Source organism: Anomaloglossus baeobatrachus, chromosome 4 (assembly GCF_048569485.1).
Source record: "Anomaloglossus baeobatrachus isolate aAnoBae1 chromosome 4, aAnoBae1.hap1, whole genome shotgun sequence".
In the NCBI taxonomy this organism is placed as follows: domain Eukaryota; kingdom Metazoa; phylum Chordata; class Amphibia; order Anura; family Aromobatidae; genus Anomaloglossus; species Anomaloglossus baeobatrachus.
The window spans coordinates 283,999,704-284,026,245 of NC_134356.1; the positions used below are offsets into that span (position 1 = coordinate 283,999,704).

The 26,542-nt window shown below is 50.3% G+C and overlaps 1 protein-coding gene across 1 annotated transcript in view; it reads right to left on the bottom strand.

Moving 5' to 3' along the window:
- Positions 1–26,542, bottom strand: part of ZFC3H1 (zinc finger C3H1-type containing) — a 222,243-nt gene that overhangs the window by 175,500 nt on the left and 20,201 nt on the right. Inside the window, 5 exon segments of the mRNA XM_075344892.1 lie at positions 13,788–13,946; positions 15,843–16,046; positions 16,172–16,266; positions 19,427–19,547; positions 24,357–24,580. Of these exon segments, the coding sequence (XP_075201007.1) occupies positions 13,788–13,946; positions 15,843–16,046; positions 16,172–16,266; positions 19,427–19,547; positions 24,357–24,580 (803 nt within the window).

A 26,542-nucleotide genomic window follows, 5' to 3' on the forward strand; every position in this document is an offset into this window, starting at 1 on the left:
AAGCGGACATCCGCCTAAGCGTAGGTATGCACCTGACAATGCTTGGTGAAAGTGTGCAGACTCGACCAGGTAGCTGCCTGGCACACCTGCTGAGCCGTAGCCTGGTGCCGTAATGCCTAGGGCGCACCCACGGCTCTGGTAGAATGGGCTTTCAGCCCTGATGGAACCGGAAGCCCAGCAGAACAGTAGGCTTCAAGAATTGGTTCCTTGATCCATCGAGCCAGGGTGGATTTGGAAGCCTGCGACTCTTTACGCTGATTAGCGACAAGCACAGAGAGTGCATCCGAGCGGCGCAGAGGCGCCGTGCGGGAAATGTAGATTCTGAGTGCTCTCACCAGATCCAACAAATGCAAATCCATTTCATATCGATGAAATGGATGAGGCAAAAGGAAGGTAAGGAGATATCCTGATTGAGATGAAAGGGGGATACCACCGTAGGGAGAACTCCGGAATCGGGCGCAGCACTGCCTTGCCTTAGTGAAACACCAGGAAGGAAGCTTTTGGATGACAGCGCTGCTAGCTCGGACACTCTCCTAAGAGACGTGACCGCTACCAGAAAGGCCTCTTTCTGGGAAAGTCGAGAGAGTGAAACATCTCTCAGAGGCTCGAAGGGCGGCTTCTGGAGAGCAATTAGTACCCTGTTCAGATCCCATGGGTCCAACGGCCGTTTGTACAGAGGGACAATGTGACAAACCTCCTGCAGGAACGTGTGTACCTGAGGAAGTGGTGCTAGGCGCTTCTGAAAAATACAGATAGCGCTGAGACTTGTCCTTTAAGGGAGCCGAGTGACAACCTTTTTCCAAACCAGATTGCAGGAAGGAAGGAAAAGTAGGGAATGCAATTGGGCAGGGAGACACTCCCTGAGCAGAGCATTAAGAGAAGAATATCCTCCACATCCTGTGGTAGATCTTGGCAGACGTCGGTTTTCTAGTCTGTCTCATGGTGGCAATGACGTCCTGAGATAATCCTGAAGACGCTAGGATTCAGGACCCAAAGGCCATACCGTCAGGTTCAGGGCCGTAGAATTCAGATGGAAAAAACGGCCCTTGGGACAGTAAGTCTGGCCGGGCTGGTAGTGCCCACGGTTGGCAGACCGTGAGATGCCACAGATCCGGGGACTACGACCTCCTCGGCCAGTCTGTGGCGATGAGGATGGCGCGGCGGCAAACGGACCTCATGTTGCGTAGCCCTCTGGGCAGCAGTGTCAGAGGGGGAAACACATAGGTAGCTGGAACTGCGACCAAACCTGAACTAAGGCGTCTGCCGCCAGAGCTCTTTGATCGTGATACCGCGCCATGAAAATCGGAACCTTGTTGTTGTGCCGAGACGCTATTAGGTCGACGTTCAGCATCCCCCAGCGTTGACAGATTTCCTGAAAACCGTCCGGGTGAAGATACCCTTCCCCTGCGTCCATACCCTGGCAACTGAGGAAGTCTGCTTCCCAGTTTTCTGCGCCCGGGATGTGAACTGCGGATATGGTGGATGCTCTGTCTTCCACCCCCATCAGACTCCGCCGGCCTTCCTGGGAGGCTTGCCGACTGCGTGTTCCGCCTTGGTGGTATATGTATGCCACCGCTGTGGAGTTGTCCGACTGAATTCGGATGTGTGTGCTTTCCAGCCACGGCTGGAAGGCTTTCAGGGCAAGATACACTGCCCAGATTTCCAGCACATTGATTTGAAGGATGGACTCCTCTGAAGAGAGTCCTTGACCGTCTGAGAAGGGGGACGTTCCTTCTAGGGACGTCGACTTCCCATCCCATTGGCAAAGAATGCCACATTGGAGTGGACGCAGATGAAACTGCGCGAAAGTGACTGCCTCTGCATGAGGCGTGTTAAGGGGTGTGACTGGCCGTGAAGGAGAGACTGCACCCCCGTCTGTAGTGAACGCTGTTTGTCCAGCGGAAGCTTCACTATCGCTGAGGGAGCGTGACACTCCATGCCCAGATATGTCAGCGATTGGGTCGGTGTCAGATTTAACCTTGAGAAGTTGATGATCCACCCGAAACTCTGGAGAGTCTCCAGCGCTACGCTCAGGCTGTGTTGGCATGCCTCTTGAGAGGGTGCCTTGACAAGTCGACCGTCCAAGGAAGGATCACCGAGTGACCCTGAGAGTGCAGGACTGCTCCCACTGCTGCCCTGAACTTGGTGAAAACCCGTAGGGCTGTCGCCAGACCGAAGGGCAGGGTTACGAACTGAAGATGCTCGTCTTCAATAACGAAACGTAGCAAACGTTGGTGCTCTGGAGCAATCGGCACGTGGAGATAAGCATCCTGATGTCTATTGATGCTAGGAAATCTCCTTGAGACATTGAGGCAATGACGGAGCGGAGGGATGCCCTCCGGAACCGCCTGGCCTTCACGTGCTTGTTGAGCAGTTTTAGGTCCCCCACAATCAGATTGGAGGAAAAACCGTGTCTTGTTCCTGAAGAGGAACAGGAATTACCACTCCTTCTGCCTGCAGAAGAGCATCGGCTCGGTGGGTAGGTGGGGAAGTTCTGAAGAATCGAGCCGGAGGCCGAGAACAGAACTCTATCCTGTACACGTGAGACAATATGTCTCTCACCCACCGGTCTGTGACCTGTGGCAGCTAAATGTCGCCAAGGCGAGAGAGTCTGCCACCAACCGCGGATGCGGAGAGAGAGAGCTTAAAGTCATGAGGAGACCGCCTTGGAAGCGGTTCCTCTGGCTGCCTTCCTTGGGCGTGATTGAGCCCGCCTGGAATCTGAGCCCCTCTGAGCCTTTTGAGCCCTTTTGGACTAGGACAATTTGGACCTGCCCGAGCCTGGGAAGGACCGAAACCTCGACTGTCTCTCTCGGACAGCATTAATAGGGTAAGTCGCAATGCAGACATTGCGAGGATAAGGACGCTACCTGCGGCACAGATGTACCTGTGCTCAAGACCAGCTGCGCAAGACCAGCTGACATAGCTTAGAGTGCCCATACGGCTGCGAATGCCGGAGCAACCGACACGCCGATAGCTTCATAGACAGATTTCAACCAGAGGTCCATCTGTCTGTCAATGGCATCTTTAAGTGAAGTCCCATCTCCACTGCAACTATGGATCTAGCCGCAAGCCTGGAGATTGGGGGATCCACCTTTGGACCCTGGGTCCAGCGCCTGACCACGTCAGGGGGAAAGGGATAACATGTATCCTTAATACATTTGGAGAAACGCTTATCTGGTAAGCGTGGTGATTCTGAACTGCTTCTCTGAAGTCAGCGTGGCCAGAAAAGTACTCAATGTACGCTTGAGATACTGAAATGGGATTTCTCCTGCTGGGAAGCTGACTCCTCCACTGAAGGAGCTGGGGGAGAGATATCCAACATGCCATTGCTGGACGCTATAAGATCATTCCCCATGGCGTCACCATCCGGTGTATCCGGATTGAGAGCGGTGTCAGGATCAAAGTCCTGATCAGCTACGTCTGCCTCATCATACAGAGAGTCCTCTGCTGTGACCCTGACTAGTGATGAGGCCGAGTGCCGCTCCCAGCGAGCTCGCTTAGGCTGTCTGGGACTGTCGTCCGTGTCAGAGCCTTCACGCTGGAATGCCTGGGACCCCCCCGGAGCACTGATTTTGTTCCAAATGAGGGTGGCCAGGGAGCAGTGATCAAGATTTCCCATGGCCTGTCTGGACTGCAAGTCACTATCCCATGACAATCTATCAGCCGAAACTGCAACACCGTCCCTGTCCATGGACAGGGTTCACAGGTGGTTCCTTTGGCCACCTCTAGTAGAGACCCCGGCTGACCAAGTGCTACAGAGGAGCATTGCACACAACGGGGGTCAGTGGAACCTGCCGGTGGAACAGTATCACATGCAGTAAAAGCAGCATAGAAAGCCTGTGTTGCTTTTTTGCTGCTGTAGTCTAGCCATCTAGGAGCATATAGCCGAGAATAGCGACCGTACAGTGCAATGTATAGCATACAAGCATAAAGTACAAATGAGCACTTCAGCACATGCAATATGAGCAGCTTAGAAAGCCTGTGCCTTGGCACCCTTGCTTTTTTGCTGCTGTAGACTCGCCATCCAGGAGAATATCGCCAAGAATAGCGACCGTACAGTGCAATGTATAGCATACAAGCATAAGTACAAATGAACACTTCAGCACATGCAATACAAGCAGCCTAGAAAAACTGTGCCTTAGCACCTTTGCTTTTTTGCTGCTGTAGTCTAGCCATTCTAGGAGAATATAGCCAAGAATAGCGACCGTACAGTGCAATGTATAGCATACAAGCATAAGTACAAATGAACACTTCGGCACATGCAATACAAGCAGCCTAGAAAAACTGTGCCTTAGCACCTTTGCTTTTTTGCTGCTGTAGTCTAGCCATTCTAGGAGAATATAGCCAAGAATAGCGACCGTACAGTGCAATGTATAGCATACAAGCATAAGTACAAATGAACACTTCAGCACATGCAATACAAGCAGCATAGAAAACCTGTGCCTTAGCACCCTTGCTTTTTTGCTGCTGTTGTCTCGCCATCTAAGAGGGCATATAGCCAAAAATAGCGACCTACAGTGCAGTGTAAGCATAAAATACAAATGGACACAACGGTATTTAGTGGGGTCAGCACTTCAGGTGCTGCTTACCGCCCGCCTATAGGCGGGTGTGTGGTCGCCAGAGTCCTGTGACTGGTTGCCCAGAGCTTGTCTCCGTTCTCCAGCTCGGACTGCAGGAATGGCTGCCGGCGTCCTTCTCCAGCTCGTGTGACGAGGGGCGGGCCGTGGGCGTGCCCCAGGCAAGAGCGGGAAACCGGCGTCCCACTGTGTCCAGTGAAGGGGGCTGGAGAATGCAAAGCAGACTCCAGCCCTCGGCGCTGACTTTCTGTACAGCGTCCCGCCTCTCCCCTGACTGGCAGGGCTGGGGGCGGGAACGAAACGAAAACTAGGCCGCAAAGCCGGGGACTCGAGTAATAAGCGCGGCCGTCCTATGTGCACGGCCAGCGCGGAGTCCCCGGCGCACCACAAGTCCCAGCCGCGCCACAGTGTAAAAAACACCCAGCAGCGGCCCGGCGCGGCAGTTCCCAATACATAAATTCACACAGCAAAGCTGCCGTGAATAATAGCACGAGCGCTCCGCGCTGTTGTCCCCGGCGCACTAGCACTCCCAGCAATGCTGGTGTGTGTGTGCGCGATGTGTACGGGGACACAGAGTACCTTAATGTAGCAGGGCCCTGTCCCTGACGATACTCAGCTCCATATCCAGCAGGTTCTCTGGGTCTGTGGATGGAGCCCGGTCTCAGTGCCTGGAGACCTGTAAGATCCCACTTCACCCAGAGCCCTGAGGGGGGATGGGGAAGGAAAACAGCATGTGGGCTCCAGCCTCCGTACCCGCAATGGGTACCTCAACCTTAACAAACACCCGACAAAAGTGGGGTGAGAAGGGAGCATGCTGGGGGCCCCATATGGGCCCACTTTTCTTCCATCCGACATAGTCAGCAGCTGCTGCTGACTAAAAACAGTGGAGCTATGCGTGGATGTCTGACCTCCTTCGCACAAAGCTTGAAAACTGAGCAAGCCCGTGATCCCACGGGGGGTGTATAGCCAGAAGGGGAGGGGCCTTACACTTTTTAGTGTAATGCTTTGTGTGGCCTCCGGAGGCAGTAGCTATACACCCCAATCGTCTGGGTCTCCCAATGGAGCGCCGAAGAAATGTCAGTAAATGCAATAAATAGAAGGAGGCTGTGGACAAAAAAGCGCAAATAGGGTCTTACCCCGATATATGTGGGGTGGGGAAGGGGGAGTAAACTCACTCACCTGATGTAGTTGTGACAGTCACAACTACTATAAGTGCATGTAAAACAAGATCCACGGCTGCAGCCACCCAGTGGCAGACATCAGAGAGCAATAGAGAAGGGTGTTCAATTGCCGCGCCAACAGATCACTCATTCAGATGATGAAGACCAATGTCACTTTATTTTCATACAGGTCTACGCGTTTCTGGAGCACCTGCTCCCTTCCTCAGGACCATCGGGTTAAAAAGAGATTTGATGTTATTTTTAACCTGATGGTCCTGAGGAAGGGAGCAGGTGCTCCAGAAACACGTAGACCTGTATGAAAATAAAGTGACATTGGTCTTCATCATCTGAATGAGTGATCTGTTGGCGCGGCAATTGAACACCCTTCTCTATTGCTCTCTGGAGTAAATGCAATAAACACACTCTCCCCCAACAATAAAGTACAGGGACCCCAAAATATAAACGTCTCAGGTACTTAGCTTCTGAGACGCAGGGCCAGGTCCCTGGGGATGAGTGCTCCTGTCCAGCAGGGTCCTGAAGGGCTGCGGAGGGAGACCGGTCTCCTGCCAAGCATGGAGACCGTGTTGGCTCCCACTTCAAGCCAGAGCCCAGAAAGGATGGTGAAGGAGCACGGCATATAAGGCTCCAGCCTAGGAATCAACCTTAACAACACCGCCGACACAGTGGGGTGAGAAGGGACATGCCGGGGGTCCAGACGTGGACCCGAACTCTTCATCTCGTTCCAAAAGGAAAGAAGGGAATTTTGTTTACTTACCGTAATTCCTTTTCTTCTAGCTCTAATTGGGAGACCCAGACAATTGGGTGTATAGGCTATGCCTCCGGAGGCCGCACAAAGTATTACACTTAAAAGTGTTAAGCCCCTCCCCTTCTGCCTATACACCCCCCGTGCTCCCACGGGCTCCTCAGTTTTGGTGCAAAAGCAAGAAGGAGGAAAAAGAATTATAAACTGGTTTAAAGTAACTTCAATCCGAAGGAATATCGGAGAACTGAAACCATTCAACATGAACAACATGTGTACACAAAAAAACAGGGGCGGGTGCTGGGTCTCCCAATTAGAGCTAGAAGAAAAGGAATTTACGGTAAGTAAACAAAATTCCCTTCTTTGTCGCTCTATTGGGAGACCCAGACAATTGGGACGTCCAAAAGCAGTCCCTGGGTGGGTAAAATAATACCTCGTAAGAGAGCCGTAAAACGGCCCTTTCCTACAGGTGGGCAACCGCCGCCTGAAGGACTCGTCTACCTAGGCTGGCATCCGCCGAAGCATAGGTATGCACCTGATAGTGCTTCGTGAAAGTGTGCAGGCTCGACCAGGTAGCCACCTGACACACCTGCTGAGCCGTAGCCTGGTGCCTCAAAGCCCAGGACGCGCCCACGGCTCTGGTAGAATGGGCCTTCAGCCCTGAGGGAACCGGAAGCCCAGCCGAACGGTAAGCTTCGATAATTGGCTCCTTGATCCACCGAGCCAGGGTTGATTTGGAAGCCTGTGACCCTTTACGCTGGCCAGCGACAAGGACAAAGAGTGCATCCGTGCGGCGCAGGGGCGCCGTACGAGAAATGTAGAGTCTGAGTGCTCTCACCAAATCTAACAAGTGCAAATCCTTTTCACATTGGTGAACTGGATGAGGATAAAAAGAAGGTAAGGAAATATCCTGATTGAGATGAAAGGGGGATACCACCTTAGGGAGAAAAACCGGAACCGGACGTAGAACCACCTTGTCCTGGTGAAACACCAGGAAAGGGGCTTTGCACGACAACGCTGCTAGCTCGGACACTCTCCGAAGAGAAGTGACTGCTATTAGAAAAACCATTTTCTGCGAAAGTCGTGAGAGGGAAATATCTCTCATTGGCTCGAATGGCGGTTTCTGAAGAACCATCAGCACCCTGTTTAGATCCCAGGGTTCTAACGGCCACTTGTAAGGTGGAACGATGTGACAAACCCCCTGCAGGAACGTGCGTACCTGTGGAAGCCTGGCTAGGCGCTTCTGGAAAAACACAGAGAGCGCTGAGACTTGTCCCTTAAGGGAGCCGAGCGACAAACCCTTTTCCAGTCCAGATTGAAGGAAGGACAGAAAAGTAGGTAATGCAAATGGCCAGGGAGAAAAACCCTGAACAGAGCACCACGACAGAAAAATTTTCCACGTCCTGTGATAGATCTTGGCGGACGTTGGTTTCCTAGCCTGTCTCATAGTGGCAATGACGTCTTGAGATAACCCTGAAGACGCTAGGATCCAGGACTCAATGGCCACACAGTCAGGTTGAGGGCCGCAGAATTCAGATGGAAAAACGGCCCTTGAGATAGTAAGTCTGTTCGGTCTGGTAGTGCCCACGGTTGGCCGACCGTGAGATGCCACAGATCCGGGTACCACGACCTCCTTGGCCAGTCTGGAGCGACGAGGATGGCGCGGCGGCAGTCGGCCCTGATCTTGCGTAACACTCTGGGCAACAGTGCCAGCGGAGGAAACACATAAGGGAGCTGAAACTGCGACCAATCCTGAACTAAGGCGTCTGCCGCCAGAGCTCTGGGATCTTGAGACCGTGCCATGAACATTGGTACCTTGTTGTTGTGCCGGGACGCCATGAGGTCGACGTCCGGCACCCCCCAGCGGCAACAGATCTCCTGAAACACGTCCGGGTGAAGGGACCATTCCCCTGCGTCCATGCCCTGGCGACTGAGATAATCTGCTTCCCAGTTTTCCTCGCCTGGGATGTGAACTGCAGAGATGGTGGAGGCCGTGGCTTCCACCCACATCAAAATCCGCCGGACTTCCTGGAAGGCTTGCCGGCTGCGTGTGCCGCCTTGGTGGTTGATGTATGCCACCGCTGTGGAATTGTCCGACTGAATTCGGATCTGCTTGCCCTCCAGCCACTGCTGGAACGCTTTCAGAGCAAGATACACTGCCCGTATTTCCAGAACATTGATCTGAAGCGAGGACTCTTGCTGGGTCCACGTACCCTGAGCCCTGTGGTGGAGAAAAACCGCTCCCCACCCTGACAGACTTGCGTCCGTCGTGACTACTTCCCAGGATGGGGGTAGGAAGGATTTCCCCTTCGATAATGAAGTGGGAAGAAGCCACCACCGAAGGGAAGCTTTGGTCGCCTGAGAGAGGGAGACGGTCCTGTCGAGGGACGTCGGCTTCCTGTCCCATTTGCGTAGGATGTCCCATTGAAGGGGACGCAGGTGAAACTGCGCGAAAGGGACTGCCTCCATTGCTGCCACCATCTTCCCCAGGAAGAGCATGAGGCGCCTCAAGGGGTGTGACTGGCCTTGAAGGAGAGATTGTACCCCTTTCTGTAGTGACTGCTGCTTGATCAGCGGAAGCTTCACTATCGCTGAGAGGGTATGAAACTCCATGCCAAGATATGTCAGCGATTGGGCCGGTATCAGATTTGACTTTGGAAAATTGATGATCCACCCGAAACCCTGGAGAGTCTCCAGGGTAGCGTCGAGGCTGCGTTGGCATGCCTCTTGAGAGGGTGCCTTGATCAGCAGATCGTCCAAGTACGGGATCACCGAGTGACCCTGCGAGTGTAGGAGCGCTACTACAGTAGCCATAACCTTGGTAAAAACCCGTGGGGCTGTTGCCAGGCCGAACGGCAGTGCCACGAATTGCAGGTGTTCGTTTCCTATGGCGAAGCGCAAGAAGCGCTGGTGCTCTGGAGCAATCGGTACGTGGAGATAAGCATCTTTGATATCGATCGATGCAAGGAAATCTCCTTGGGACATTGAGGCGATGACGGAGCGGAGGGATTCCATCCTGAACCGTCTGGTTTTTACGTGTTTGTTGAGCAGTTTCAGGTCCAGGACCGGGCGGAAAGACCCGTCCTTCTTTGGGACCACAAACAAGTTGGAGTAAAAAACGTGGCTCTGTTGCTGAAGAGGAACAGGGATCACCACTCCTTCTGTCTTCAGAGTGCGCAGCGCCTGCAGAAGAGCCTCGGCTCGCTCGGGAGGCGGGGATGACCTGAAGAATCGAGTCGGGGGACGAGAGGTGAACTCTATCTTGTAACCGTGGGACAGAATGTCTCTCACCCAGCGGTCTTTTATTTGTGGCAGCCAGGTGTCGCAAAAGCGGGAGAGCCTGCCACCGACCGAGGATGCTACTAGAGGAGGTCGAAAGTCATGAGGAAGCCGCTTTGTTAGCGGCGCCTCCGGTGGTCTTTTTAGGACGTGACTTAGACCGCCATGCATCAGAGTCCCTTTGTTCTTTCTGAGACCTTTTGGACGAGGAGAATTGGGACCTGCCCGCGCCCCGAAAGGACCGAAACCTCGACTGCCCTCTCCTCTGTTGGGGTATGTTCTGTTTGGGCTGGGGTAAGGATGTATCCTTTCCCTTGGATTGTTTGATGATTTCATCCAGACGCTCGCCAAACAGCCTGTCGCCAGAAATTGGCAAACTGGTTAAGCGCTTTTTGGAAGCAGAATCTGCCTTCCATTCCCGTAGCCACAAGGCCCTGCGGAGTACCACCGAATTGGCGGCCGCAACCGCCGTACGGCTCGCAGAGTCCAGGACAGCATTAATAGCGTAAGACGCAATTGCCGAGGTCTGGGTGGTAATGGATGCCACTTGTGGCGCGGCCGTGCATGTGGCTGCTTCAATTTGCGCTTGACCTGCTGAGATAGCTTGTAGCGCCCATACGGCTGCAAATGCTGGGGCAAAAGAAGCTCCGATAGCTTCATAGATGGTTTTCAACCAGAGCTCCATCTGCCTGTCAGTGGCATCTTTGAGCGAGGCCCCATCTTCCACTGCAAGTATGGATCTCGCCGCCAGTCTGGAGATTGGAGGATCCACTTTGGGACACTGAGTCCAACCTTTAACCACGTCAGGAGGAAAAGGATAACGTGTATCCTTAAGGCGCTTAGAAAAACGCTTATCTGGACAAGCATGGTGATTCTGGACTGCCTCTCTGAAATCAGAGTGGTCCAGAAACATACTCGGTGTACGCTTGGGGAACCTGAAACGGAATTTCTCCTGCTGAGAAGCTGACTCCTCCGCCGGAGGAGCTGAGGGAGAAATATCCAGCATTTGATTGATGGACGCAATAAGATCGTTCACTATGGCGTCCCCGTCTGGAGTATTAAGATTGAGAGCGCCCTCAGGATCAGAATCCTGATCAGCTGTCTCCGCATCATCAACCAGAGATTCCCCCCGCTGAGACCCTGAACAATATGATGTCGAGGGAAATTCTAAGCGAGCCCGCTTAGTCGGTCTGGGGCTGGGGTCTAAGTCAGAACCCTCAGCCTGGGATGTATGAGATACCCCGGGAGGACATTGTTGGTCCAACTGAGGGGGGCCAGGGAACAATGATTCAACAGAGTCCCTTTGCTGAGATACCGGCCTGGACTGCAAGGCTTCTAGTATCTTAGCCATAGTCTCAGAGAGTTTTGCAAACTCCGTCCCCGTCACCTGGACAGTGTCAACAGGTGGCTCCCCCTGGGCCCCTCTTAGCAGAGGCTCTGGCTGAAGAAGTGTCACAGGGGTCGAACATTGCACACAATGAGGGTCAATGGAACCTGCCGGCAGCTGGGTCGTACAAGCGGCGCAGGCAGCATAATAAGTCTGTGTTTTGGCACCCCTGCCTTTTGTGGGCGCCATGCTATTGTTTTCCCTGAGTAACACAATAGGGTATATAGCCAGAATGAACTGTGCTCATACAGTGTAAAGTATATACTATAAACAAATAATGTATCAATACACTACAGCACCATGGGGCTAGCACCACAGGTGCTGCTTACCATCCGCCTAAAGCGGTTGTGAGGCCACCAGAGACCGTGTCTGGGTCTCCCAGGGTTTGTCCCTCTCTGCAGCGTCGGAGGAGCTGACAGGAATGGCTGCGGCGTCCTGACGAGAGGAGGGAGCCGTGGGCGTGGCCGAGAAAGTGCGGGAACTGGTGCTCACACTGTGCACAGTGAGGGGGGTGGAGTATGCAAATCATACTCCAGCCCTCAGTGCTGCTCGTTCCGTGCAGCGTCCCGCCCTTCCCCTGCCTGTCAGGGCTGGGGGCGGGAGAAGAGGAAACTAGGCCGCAAGAAAGCCGGGGACTCGAGTATAAGCGTGGCCGCCGTAAAAGCGCGGCCGGCGCCGAAGTCCCCGGCGAACTACAAGTCCCAGCCACGCCGCAGTTTCCCATGGCAGCGGCGGTAAGCGCGGTAGCCCCTACATATAAACACACTCAGCGACGCTGAGTGTGTAATGGCACAGTTTAACCCGGTCAGCGCCGCGGTCCCCGGTGCACTAGCACACCCAGCAAAGCTGAGGTGTTGCCGTGCGCGGTCCCCACAGGGATACAGAGTACCTTCAAGTAGCAGGGCCATGTCCCTGAACGGTACCCGGCTCCTATCCAGCAGTCTCCACAGGAGTTGTGGATGAAGCACGGTCTCAGTGCCTGGAGACCGATAGGATCCCACTTCACCCAGAGCCCTGAGGGGGATGGGGAAGGAAAGCAGCATGTGGGCTCCAGCCTCCGTACCCGCAATGGATACCTCAACCTTAACAACACCGCCGACAAGAGTGGGGTGAGAAGGGAGCATGCTGGGGGCCCTATATGGGCCCACTTTTCTTCCAACCGACATAGTCAGCAGCTGCTGCTGACCAATCTGTGGAGCTGTGCGTGCATGTCTGCCTCCTTCGCACAAAGCAAAAAACTGAGGAGCCCGTGGGAGCACGGGGGGTGTATAGGCAGAAGGGGAGGGGCTTAACACTTTTAAGTGTAATACTTTGTGCGGCCTCCGGAGGCATAGCCTATACACCCAATTGTCTGGGTCTCCCAATAGAGCGACAAAGAAAAAATCATATGAGAATGCATGTGTGGATGTATGCCTCCTGAACACAAAGCGATAAACTGGCTGGGTCTGCTCACCAGGGGGTGTATAGGCTCAGGGGGAGGAGCTACACTTTTAAGTGTAGTACTTTGTGTGTCCTCCAGAGGTAGAAGCTAAACACCCATGGTCTGGGTCTCCCATAGGAACGATGAAGAAAATACATTTCTGTTAATTGAAGCTAATATTTATATTGGGCAGAATTAATTTTAGCCTATTCGTTCAGCCCTCCACACCAATCATGGTCTCATGTGGCTCCTCGGGAAAATGAACTGCCCACCCCTGCTCTATGGTACACACAGACACACATTACACTCAATAGATTACCTATCGTATTTAACCTCTACGGTATACATCCACATTACACTCCAATAATTAACTATCCACTATTGTTGTCATCCTTAACTTGTAGATAGCCACGAGCCACATGTGGTTCGCAGTCTGCTTCCTCGGTGCCATATTGCTATGTAAAGCACACAGCCAGGAGAAGGATGAACTACAAGAAAAGGAGCAGGACAAGCTATGAAGAGGTTAAGGTTGCCTCCTCCTTGCTGGTGACGTCATTCCCCCTCAGTGTGCGGTTGGGTTTGCCTCCCAATAGCTGCCTGCACTCAGCATTGCAGGAGAGGACCACAAAACAGAGAGCACAGACTGCACTGCTGATCAAACCTGTACACATGCTGAGGATTGTGAGCTTAGGGTACTGACCTAGTGTAAAATACATATTGCCAGGCACCAGTAAGTGAGAGAAATGTATGAGTCTCACAGGAGACCCACAGTTACTCTGTGCATCACGGTCTGTGCTCAGGCTGTAAAACACAGATGGCCCAATTTGGGCTAAGGCCTTATTCAGACATTTATCATTCACCGTCTGAAATTGTGATGGACTGAGGAGGGGTTGTCCAAGTAGTGCGACAACAATTAATTCCCTGCACACAAATGTTATTGTGGCAGAGTGATAGAAATAGCACATACGCATGCCCATCCGTGCAGACCATAGGCTGTAGGCTATTCAGTGATGAATAAATCCTAATTCTGGCCTTGGTGTGATACTAAATCCAAGAAATATACTGTACAGTGATAAAAGTGAGCACTTTTAGGAGGTTCTTTACTTCCTACTCCTCAGACATGGCATATCATTCATAAACACATCACTTTCCATTGTAGTCGCTTCCGGTGTTCACAGCTAGCGACCAGCGGAGTACCTACCTTTATCACACGCCTGATTGGTCGCAGGACTCTTACTATCTGAGTGGTGGTTTTGCGGTGTGCAGCAGAATTTACATTTGCAGATGTTAGAGTAATCCTTGGTACAGGCATGATTTTGATGTTCGGTGGGGTGGACGGTTGGCTGTTACTGGTTTGTTCCTGCAAAGACATTTATTGCCATTAACAAAAAAAAAAAAAAAAGTTTAAATAGGGTCATATCTGCTCTGTAGTGGTTCCCCAGTATCCAGCAGGGTCACCCCTCCAGTGCTTTTCCTTTGGTGTCCCTAATTGTGAGGAGTTACCTGGTCTTTTAGAGGAAGGGATGGTAACATGAGGTTATACAGGGAGGAAAATAAAAAGCTGTAACTGCTAAGCAGCGAGGTCTCCCTATTGTAGACACCAAGCTAAAACTAATCCATTCAGTGGCTGCAGGAGAGGCAAAGCTAGGGTGAGGAGGAAATGTGGGGTCTGCCTCCTGTCACCTACACGCCATGGCATAGATGTGAAAGAGGTGGAGAAGGTACATAGGAGAAGGGAAGCCTCTCTGAAAGAGGGGCAGCAGTGATAGGAATAAAAACCTTTTAACTCCCACTCATTTTGAAACTTAAAGGGAACCTGTCAGGTGCAATATGCACGCACAACCACGGGCAGTTCTGGGTGTATATTGCTAATCCATGCCTAACCGTCCCTGTATACACTAGCATAAAGAGAGCTTTAGAAAAGGTATTTATAAAGATCTTTTATCTTATACCAATGAGGCTCGGGACTAGTCCCAAGGGTGTTATATCCCTTGACTAGCTGCCCTCTTAGCACATTAGCACGCCCACAGGGGTGTACTACATGCTATTTAATTCAGCATCACCGGCGGTGCCACGTGTACCTGTGTTCACGCTACTGATTGCAGGGCAGTTCCAGTTATGAGCAGTATGAAACTGGGTGTATGTGCCTCGACTTCTGAGAAGTCTACTGCACATGACAGGAAGTGCCCGACATTCAGAAGTGAACACAGGTACGCGCATTACAGCTGGTGATGCTGCATTGAATAGCTTGTTAGGACACCCCTGTGGGAGTACTAACATGCTAAGAGGGCGGCTAGTTGGGGGATATAACGCCCTTGGGACTAGTCACTGCGCTCATTAGCATAAGATAAAAGAGCTTTAGAAATACCTTTTCTAAAGATCTTTTATCTATGCTAGTGCATACAGTAAGGGGTACTTCACACATAGCGAGATCGCTACCGAGATCGCTGCCGAGTCACAGTTTTTGTGACGCATCAGTGACCTCATTAGCGATCTCGATGTGTGTGACACTGAGCAGCGATCTGGCCCCTACTGTGAGATCGCTGCTCGTTACACACAGCCCTGGTTCATTTTTTGGACGTTGCTCTCCCGCTGTGAAGCACACATCGCTGTGTGTGACAGCGAGAGAGCAACAATCCTGAATGTGCAGGCAGCAGGAGCCGGCGTCTGACAGCCTGCGGTAAGCTGTAACTAAGGTAAATATCGGGTAACCAAGGGAAGCCCTTTCTTGGTTCCCCGATATTTACATTAGTTACTAGCACCGCCGCTCTCAGGCTGTCAGTGCCGGCTCCCTGCACACGTAGCCAGACTACACATCGGGTAAATAAGCACAGCGGTTTGCTTATTAACCCGATTTGTACTCTGGCTAGGAGTGCAGGGAGCCAGCGCTAAGCGGTGTGCGCTGGTAACAAAGGTAAATATCGGGTAACCAAGCCCTTGGTTACCCGATATTTACCTTAGTTACCAAGTGCAGCGTCGCTTCCACGTGTCGCTGCTGGCTGGGGGCTGGTCACTAGTCGCATGTGAGATCTGCCTGACAGCTCACCAGCGACCATGTAGCGACGCACCAGCGATTCTGACCAGGTCTGATCACTGGTGGGATCGCTGGAGCGTCGCTAAAGTGTGACGGTACCCTAACGGTTAGGCAGGAATTAGCAATATGCACCTAGAACTGCTCGTGGTCCGGAGTGCATATTGGACCTGACAGGTTCCCTTTAACACATGAGCACAAAAAACATTAACAGATTAGTCATACCTCAGATTTGGTGGCCCTTTTGTTAGCCAAGGACTTAAGAAGTTCCTCACGCAGCAGCATTTCCTCTTCCTCCTCTTCATCAGCAAATGGAGGTTTAGGGGGCTGCTCAGGCTCCTCAAGGGGCAGTGGGGGAAGTGGTAATGGCACTTCCGAGGAACTCTTTGAAATGATTGGGTCATACATTGAGCCCTCACAACGGGAAGGCTAAAATAAAAAATATATATATGCATTTTTACCTTGGGATAAAGATACACATTTCATTGGAACTCTATTGAGCACTTTCATATGTTACTACAGTCAGTCTTTGTCCAAATATTGAAGGAACTTACCCAAACTTCTGAAGGGAACTGCTCCGTTACACATAATACTGATGGCACACACCCTACTGTACTCCCAGGGAGATAGGATCTCGATGGGGAGGCCCCTATAATAAATAATTGCATTATTTCACAGAATGGAATACGCAATGTAGGAATATCATACAGATTTTACATAAATGCCTATGCCCCAAAGTGAAAAGATGCAATTGATTTAGATTGTATAAACGTGCAAGGAAAAGTAGTTTCCACTTTTGGAAAAGTGAATCGGAAAGGTTTCCTATCATATAAAATAACCAAAGCCGTAAGCACTCACCCTCCCTCCGCTGCTGCTCCGATCTCAAGTGTTACAAGTGCAGTGATGAGCTCACATCACTGCTGCAGACAGTCTATGAACTAAGTGATTGTCTGCAGTGGTAATATGAACTGTCCATGTGACGTCACCAATACACCCATAACACAGCAGTGGAGAGCTGGCACTGAACCCAGGGAGAGAGTGTGAGCACTATATGCTTTCCTTACTTTATATACAGTGCCTTGCGAAAGTATTTGCCCCCCTTGAATTTGTCAACCTTATCCCACATTTCTGGCTTCAAACAAAGATGTTAATGTTATGGTGAAGAATCAACAACTAGTGGGACACAATTGTGAAGTTTAACGATATTTATTGCTTATTTTAAAGTTTTGTAAAAATTAAAAAACTGAAAATTGGGGCGTGTAATATTATTTGGCCCCTTTACTTTCAGTGCAGCAAACTCACTCCAGAAGTTGATTGAGGATCTCTGAATGATCCAATGTTGTCCTAAATGACTGATAATGATAAATATAAGCCACCTGTGTGTAATCAAGTCTCCGTATAAATGCACCTGCTCTGTGATAGTCTCAGTATTCTGTTTAAAGCACAGAGAGCATCATGAAGACCAAGGAACACAACAGGCAGGTCCGTGATACTGTTGTGGAGAAGTTTAAAGCCGGATTTGGTTGCAATAAGATTTCCAAAACTATAAACATCCCAAGGAGCACTGTGCAAGCGATCATATTGAAATGGAAGGAGTATCATACCACTGCAAATCTACCAAGACCCGGCCGTCCCTCAAAAACGTAATCTCAAACGAGGAGAAGACTGATCAGAGATGCAGCCAAGAGGCCCATGATCACTCTGGATGAACTGCAGAGATCTACAGCTGAGGTGGGAGAGTCTGTCCATAGGACAATCAGTCATACACTGCACAAATCTGGGCTTTATGGAAGAGTGGCAAGAAGAAAGCCATTTCTCAAAGATATCCATAGAAAGTGTTGTTTAAAGTTTGCCACAAGCCACCTGGGAGACACACCAAACATGTGAAGAAGGTGCTCTGTTCAGATGAAACCGAAATCGAACTTTTCAGGCACAATGCCAAACGATATGTTTGACGTAAAAGCAACACAGCTCATCACCCTGAACACACCATCCCCACTGTCAAATATGGTGGTGGCAGCATCATGGTTTGGGCCTGCTTTTCTTTAGTAGGTACAGGGAAGATGGTTAAAATTGATGGGAAGATGGAAGGAGCCAAATACAAGACCATTCTTGAAGAAAACCTGTTGGAGTTTGCAAAAGACCTGAGACTGGGATGGAAATTGTCTTTCAACAAGACAATGATCCAAAACAAAGCAAAATCTACAATGGAATGGTTCACAAATAAACGTATCCAGGTGTTTGAATGGCCAAGTCAAAGTCCAGACCTGAATCCAATCGAGAATCTGTGGAAAGAGCTGAAAACTGCTGTTCACAAACGCTCTCCATCCAACCTCACTCAGCTCGAGCTGTTTGGAAAGGAAGAATGGGCAAGAATTTCAGTCTCTCGATGTGCAAAACTGATAGAGACATACCCCAAGCGACTTGCAGCTGTAATCGCAACAAAAGGTGGCGCTACAAAGTATTAACTTAAAGGGGCCGAATAATATTGCACGCCCCAATGTTCAGTTTCTTATTTTTTATAAAAGTTTAAAATAAGCAATGAATTTCATTCAACTTCACAATTGTGTCCCACTTGTTGATTCTTGACCATAAATTTTAAATTTTTTATCTTTATGTTTGAAGCCTGAAATGTGGGAAAAGGTTGAAAAATTCAAAGGGGCCGAATACTTCGCAAGGCACTGTAACTGGCAAAGTTTAAGACTCCTTTCACATTGCGTTTTACCTTCCGCTCACAGGTCCCGTCGGGGCAGCCGTCTGAACCGCCCCTCCCCCCACTCTGCAAAGCGGGTTCCGGAAGCATGCGCCCGACAGGGCCAGTCACTGTTATGGAGCGCACTGAGTTAGCGTGTGCTCTGTTTTGTGCCATTTTTTGCACATATATGTTTCTGCAGATGGACACCCGAATGTAGTGCGCTCCATAACAGTGAATGGCCCTGTCGGGCGCATGCATCCCGAACATGCTTTGCAGAGTGGGGGAGGGGCGGTTCAGACGGATGCTCCGACGGGACCTGTGGACGTAGGGAAAAACGCAATCTGAAAGGAGCCTAAAGGTTCACTTTTGTAAAAGTGGAAAATCTTTAACTAAAAGTGATTCATTATAATTCATATGAAGATACATTGCTGAAGAGAACAAACAAAAGTGTAAGTCTACAGTTACTGGTCCCAGTTTGTTCCATGAATGTCAGGAAATCGTGCACATGTGCTTTTAAAGAAAATCAGTGCAATTTTTAATGGTTATATCTGCACAGTTTTTCACAGAGACAGCACTCAATAATACTGGCAAAAAAAACCATAAAAAAACCCTGGCAATATGTGGCTAATATAAACCTACTAATGCCACAATCTTAACTGAATTGTCAAACACATAAAAGGGGATGGCCACTACCCTACATGTCCCCTTCATGTGAGCTGTCATAAATGAGCACTTGCTGTGAGGTCACGTCAGATTTTCCTCAACTTCCAAGCTCTGGAAACTGACAGGGCGGGGATCCATACATTCTGCAGCCCCAGCTCGGCCTGGCTGTGTGTGAAGAGGGGGACAAGTGGAGTTAAAGGCGGTGTGCCCCCTGATGACATACAGTCCAGCAGAAGGGATGATGAGGTGATGACTGACTGCAGAGCTGATACCAGGGCACAGAAGCATAAAACAATATGAAAATGGCGGATAAGGTATATGGGTATCATTAGGGGAAGTACTTATGGCAAAAATGGTAACCGAGCTGAGGTAGTGGGCAACCTCTTTAATGCCAAATACATTCAAAACTACTCATGGAAAAAAAAAACTAAAAAAAAAAAAAACACATTACCTGGAGAATTTGTTTCACTATCTGTGTCCATTGCCACCTCCTCATAGTTATCATACTGGTAAATCCCACCAGAATTTTCCAAGATCTGTTTTTCAGCACGCTTTTGCTCTGCATCAAAAGACTGGAAAAAGTATAATGCATAAGAGGTGGTTGATATAAATGCTGTGCTGTTCATTGCGGTATGGAGTGAGCCGTTCATCTAGCCTGTTCCATTACAGGGGTTGTTTGGTCTTAAGCAACAAGTCTGCATTCACATAGCGAGCAAGCATTCTCTGGTGAGGGGGCAATGAGTGAGCGGTAACGGGCATACGTCTGCATTCACATAGTGAGCAAGCATTCTCTGGTGAGGGGGCAATGAGTGAGCGATAACGGGCATACGTCTGCATTCACATAGTGAGCAAGCATTCTCTGGTGAGGGGGCAATGAGTGAGCGGTAACGGGCATACGTCTGCATTCACATAGTGAGCAAGCATTCTCTGGTGAGGGGGCAATGAGTGAGCGGTAACGGGCATACGTCTGCATTCACATAGTGAGCAAGCATTCTCTGGTGAGGGGGCAATGAGTGAGCGGTAACGGGCATACGTCTGCATTCACATAGTGAGCAAGCATTCTCTGGTGAGGGGGCAATGAGTGAGCGGTAACGGGCATACGTCTGCATTCACATAGTGAGCAAGCATTCTCTGGTGAGGGGGCAATGAGTGAGCGATAACGGGCATACGTCTGCATTCACATAGTGAGCAAGCATTCTCTGGTGAGGGGGCAATGAGTGAGCGATAACGGGCATACGTCTGCATTCACATAGTGAGCAAGCATTCTCTGGTGAGGGGGCAATGAGTGAGCGGTAACGGGCATACGTCTGCATTCACATAGTGAGCAAGCATTCTCTGGTGAGGGGGCAATGAGTGAGCGGTAACGGGCATACGTCTGCATTCACATAGTGAGCAAGCATTCTCTGGTGAGGGGGCAATGAGTGAGCAGTAACGGGCATACGTCTGCATTCACATAGTGAGCAAGGATTCTCTGGTGAGGGGGCAATGAGTGAGCAGTAACGGGCATACGTCTGCATTCACATAGTGAGCAAGCATTCTCTGGTGAGGGGGCAATGAGTGAGCGGTAACGGGCATACGTCTGCATTCACATAGCGAGCAAGCATTCTCTGGTGAGGGGGCAATGAGTGAGAGGTAACGGGCATACGTCTGCATTCACATAGTGAGCAAGCATTCTCTGGTGAGGGGGCAATGAGTGAGCAGTAACGGGCATACGTCTGCATTCACATAGCGAGCAAGCATTCTCTGGTGAGGGGGCAATGAGTGAGAGGTAACGGGCATACGTCTGCATTCACATAGTGAGCAAGGATTCTCTGGTGAGGGGGCAATGAGTGAGCGGTAACGGGCATACGTCTGCATTCACATAGTGAGCAAGCATTCTCTGGTGAGGGGGCAATGAGTGAGCAGTAACGGGCATACGTCTGCATTCACATAGTGAGCAAGGATTCTCTGGTGAGGGGGCAATGAGTGAGCAGTAACGGGCATACGTCTGCATTCACATAGCGAGCAAGCATTCTCTGGTGAGGGGGCAATGAGTGAGAGGTAACGGGCATACGTCTGCATTCACATAGTGAGCAAGGATTCTCTGGTGAGGGGGCAATGAGTGAGAGGTAACGGGCATACGTCTGCATTCACATAGTGAGCAAGCATTCTCTGGTGAGGGGGCAATGAGTGAGCGATAATGGGCATACGTCTGCATTCACATAGTGAGCAAGCATTCTCTGGTGAGGGGGCAATGAGTGAGCGGTAACGGGCATACGTCTGCATTCACATAGTGAGCAAGCATTCTCTGGTGAGGGGGCAATGAGTGAGCGGTAACGGGCATACGTCTGCATTCACATAGTGAGCAAGGATTCTCTGGTGAGGGGGCAATGAGTGAGCGGTAACGGGCATACGTCTGCATTCACATAGTGAGCAAGCATTCTCTGGTGAGGGGGCAATGAGTGAGCGGTAACGGGCATACGTCTGCATTCACATAGTGAGCAAGCATTCTCTGGTGAGGGGGCAATGAGTGAGCGGTAACGGGCATACGTCTGCATTCACATAGTGAGCAAGCATTCTCTGGTGAGGGGGCAATGAGTGAGCGGTAACGGGCATACGTCTGCATTCACATAGTGAGCAAGGATTCTCTGGTGAGGGGGCAATGAGTGAGCGGTAACAGGCATACGTCTGCATTCACATAGTGAGCAAGGATTCTCTGGTGAGGGGGCAATGAGTGAGCGGTAACGGGCATACGTCTGCATTCACATAGTGAGCAAGGATTCTCTGGTGAGGGGGCAATGAGTGAGCGGTAACGGGCATACGTCTGCATTCACATAGTGAGCAAGCATTCTCTGGTGAGGGGGCAATGAGTGAGCGGTAACAGGCATACGTCTGCATTCACATAGTGAGCAAGGATTCTCTGGTGAGGGGGCAATGAGTGAGCGGTAACGGGCATACGTCTGCATTCACATAGTGAGCAAGGATTCTCTGGTGAGGGGGCAATGAGTGAGCGGTAACGGGCATACGTCTGCATTCACATAGTGAGCAAGCATTCTCTGGTGAGGGGGCAATGAGTGAGCGGTAACGGGCATACGTCTGCATTCACATAGTGAGCAAGGATTCTCTGGTGAGGGGGCAATGAGTGAGCGGTAACGGGCACACGTCTGCATTCACATAGTGAGCAAGGATTCTCTGGTGAGGGGGCAATGAGTGAGCGGTAATGGGCATACTTCCGACCACAGTCAGACTAAACTGTATCCGGCCTCGCTCAAATACTCGCATTGAGTGAGACCACATATAGTCTAGTCGGCATGTCACCGTATATGTGCAAACCTGTAGCTTAAGACCCCTGTAAAGTAAACTCCAAATTTAAAGATATTTTAAAAATATGCCACGAACATACCTGCAGGTGGTATACATACTATTCTTACTGGACTCACCAGTATACGGGATCTTAAATATTGCTAAAGGTTTCTACCAATACACTCTATGGAGGTTACAAGCTTACGTATGTATATATACACACAATATTAGATTCTGGCATCTGAACAGCTAAAACCCAACATTAAGGGGGGCTTTGCACACTACGACATCGCAGGTGCGATGTCGGTGGGGTCAAATCGAAAGTGACGCACATCCGGCGTCGCAGTCGATATCGTAGTGTGCAAATCCTGTTTGATACGATTAACGAGCGCAAAAGTGTCGTTATCGTATCATCGGTGTAGGGTCCGACATTTCCATAATGTCGGTGCAGAGACAGGTACGATGTAGTTCCTCGTTCTTGCGGCAGCACACATCGCTGTGTGAGAAGCCGCAGGAGCGAGGAACATCTACCTGCGTCCCGGCTGCAATGCGGAAGAAGGAGGTGGGCGGGATGTTTACATCCCGCTCATCTCCGCCCCTCAGCTGCCATTGGCCGCCTGCCGTGTGACGTCGCTGCGACGCCGCACGACGCTCCCCCTTAGGACGGAGGCGGATCGCCGGCCAAAGCGACGTCGCAGGGCAGGTGAGTGCATGTGAAGCTGCTGTAGCGATAATGTTCGCTACGCCAGCAATCACAAGATATCGCTGCAGCGACGGGGGCGGGGACTATCGCGCTAGACATGGCAGCATCAGCTTACGATGTCGCAGCGTGCAAAGTGCCCCTAAGACTGCAAAATTAGTTTATGGGCAAGTGGCCAGTGCAATATAATGATTGGTTTTAGAACGTAGACCTAACTGGGTTATTAGACTATGGCCCAGCTACCCATGATACATGACCTCTGGGACTCTCCTGTCAGTTACGAGAGCACAGCATCCTGTATGTGTCCAAATTATGAAAGTGGGGTTTGTCCTTCATACACATTACAGCTCCATTCTGTATTCAGGACTCATGTAGATAAGCGTTTAAAGCTTACCGATCTCTGAATGCAGTATAGCGCACGTGTGAACAGGTGACATGGACCTCCATTGTTGTGATAGGTGGGTTCTCAGAAAACATACATTTATCACATTCTTTGGATAGGAAATAAATACTTAGTGATGTGTTGGTCGTGAACGATCCGACACAAAGATCCGGCTCCCTGCTGTGACTGACAGGAGCCGGATCCCCACTGAGAGCCACTAAAATCTCTTAACGGCTCTTTTCGCTACTGAAACTCCGTCCACCTGCAGGTAAACTCCGCCTACTCAACAATCGAATTGGTCACTTGTAAGTGAGCGGGGTTTTGGCGACATTACTATGATCTTAAATATGTGTTCACCTGGGGTGAACACATATTTAATAAGGAGCCGAGAATGATCTGAAAGATCCGGTTCTTTTTAGTGAGCGTAGCCATGGGCACCGGATCACCAAAAAGAGCCGGACTGCCCATCACTACTGTTTATGGACCAACGCCATGATAGCACCACGCAAGCATTTTTTACTGAGAGCTGTAGTGGTGCTTTAAATGCAAGTCTCCTGCTCCGTCACCTACCCATCTTATGGCAGCTTCATCGTTTTTTGGAATCGCTCCAGTCGCACGGTGTCATCATGTGCCCGTAACTTCTCACTGGCCAGGAGGTCAGTAGTTATGTCACAAGCTCCCAATGCTCTATGAGAGCCAGAACGAGGCCCCCATAGACTTATACTGAAAAGTGACCTCCATGACACAATGGAGCTGCAAGCAAGTCACAAATAAGCGGAGACCAACTGTAGCGCTGCTGAAAAAAGCTGAAGATGAATAAAAGGGAGCAGGGACCTTACATTTAAAATCACCACTCCAGCTGTGCAATTTTTTATTTTTTTTTTTTATAAAAAGTGGTGCTTTAAACAACAATTTTACCCAATGTATTATAAGGTATCGGTGATCCATATACAGAGAGTTTCTGTGATTAATAGGTGTACGGACGTAATTACTGTTGGCCTACAGTATGAAGCGTACCTTGCGTCTATTCTTACTATCCCCCACAAGCTTCATAAACCTATTGTACTGCTCTTCTTGATTCGAGAGATCTCTAATCTTTCGAATCTCCTCCTCTCGTTTTCTTCTCTCCTCCTCCTCAGCTTGTTTCCTATTTTCTTCCTCCTCTTTTCGTTTCTCTTCAGCTTTCTGTTGTTGCAGCTTTTTCCAAGCTTTTGTTTGCTGCCTTCTTCGTGCTTGCTTAGCTGGAAGGAGAAAACATCTTCAATAATTCACGTGTCACATACACTAATAACTCCTAAAGACTCAAGCAATTTGATTTTAGCTTTATCCTCCCCTCCTTCCAAGAACAATAAGGCTGGTGCATTTTGATTTCAGATTTTTCAAGAAGGCTCATTTGTTTTACATGCATTTATCAGTTGCTGGTATTTGTCTCTTTGTATAATGGTACTTTCACACCTGCGTTTATTTCCTTCCGTTACAATCCGCCCTTTTGGAAAACAGCGGAATCCGTTAACGGATTCCGCTGTTTCCCATAGACTTGTATGGGTGACGGATTGTACCAAAAGGACCTGCGTTGCTTCTGCTGGGCGACGCTCCGTTGCTTCCGCCCAGCGGGAGGAACGCAGCATGTAACGTTATTTTGAGCAGCGGAATCCTCTGGATTTCACTGCTCTTTTTTTTTTTTTTTAAAATCAAACTTTATTTTGGCTCGCGGTGGCCGAACGTTCAGCTGAGCGCCCGGCCGTCGGCAAGCGACAGCGCTCAGCTGAGCGACCGGCCGCCAGCATGCCCGGCCGCCGGCAAGTCACATCGCTCAGCTGAGCGCCCACCCGCCCGCCGGCATGCCCGGGCGCCGGCAAGTGACAGCACTCAGCTGAGCGCCCGCCCGCTGGCATGCCCGGGCGCCGGCAAGTGACAGCGCTCAGCTGATCACCCGGCGGTCGGCTGCAGGGAGCGATCAGCTGATCACCTGGCGGCCGGCAAGTGACAGCGCTCAGCTGATCACCGGCGGTCGGCTGCAGGGAGCGATCAGCTGATCACCCGGCGGCCGGCTGCAGAGAGCGATCAGCTGGTCACCCGGCGGCCGGCTACTGGGAGCGATCAGCTGATCACCCGGCTGCAGAGAGCGATCAGCTGGTCACCCGGCGGCCGGCTACTGGGAGCGATCAGCTGATCGTTCACAATAGTCTGCCGGTGGTAAAAAAAAAAAAAAAAAAAATCAAAACGAATTGCGTTGTTTTGCAGCATCTGTTGCATCCGTTGTGCCACTATATGCAACACATCCGTTGCATCCGTTACACAACGCAATGCAACGGATACCGTTCAACGCAAGTGTGAAACTAGCCTAAGGCATGCGTTCTATAAAAACAGCTTTGTTTGGGAATCTTTATTTGAAAACTTTATAAATTAATTCATGTGTGGATTATGGTCTTTTTACTATGTCTACACTGCAAAGATGCTTTAAAAGTACAAATGCTACATTCATTTATTGGCAGATTTCTCACCACCTATTTGAGTCTATGTGGAAAATCCGCAAATGAAGGGAATTTTGTTTACTTACCGTAAATTCCTTTTCTTCTAGCTCCAATTGGGAGACCCAGACCATTGGGGTGTATAGGCTATGCCTCCGGAGGCCGCACAAAGTATTACACTAAAAGTGTAAAGCCCCTCCCCTTCTGCCTATACACTCCCCGTGCTCCCACGGGCTCCTCAGTTTTGGTGCAAAAGCAAGAAGGAGGAAAAAATTATAAACTGGTTTTAAGTAAATTCAATCCGAAGGAATATCGGAGAACTGAAACCATTCAACATGAACAACATGTGTACACAAAAAAACAGGGGCGGGTGCTGGGTCTCCCAATTGGAGCTAGAAGAAAAGGAATTTACGGTAAGTAAACAAAATTCCCTTCTTCTTTGTCGCTCCATTGGGAGACCCAGACCATTGGGACGTCCAAAAGCAGTCCCTGGGTGGGTAAAATAATACCTCGTAATAGAGCCGTAAAACGGCCCCTTCCTACAGGTGGGCAACCGCCGCCTGAAGGACTTGTCTACCTAGGCTGGCATCCGCCGAAGCATAGGTATGCACCTGATAGTGTTTCGTGAAAGTGTGCAGGCTCGACCAGGTAGCCGCCTGACACACCTGCTGAGCCGTAGCCTGGTGCCGCAAAGCCCAAGACGCACCCACGGCTCTGGTAGAATGGGCCTTC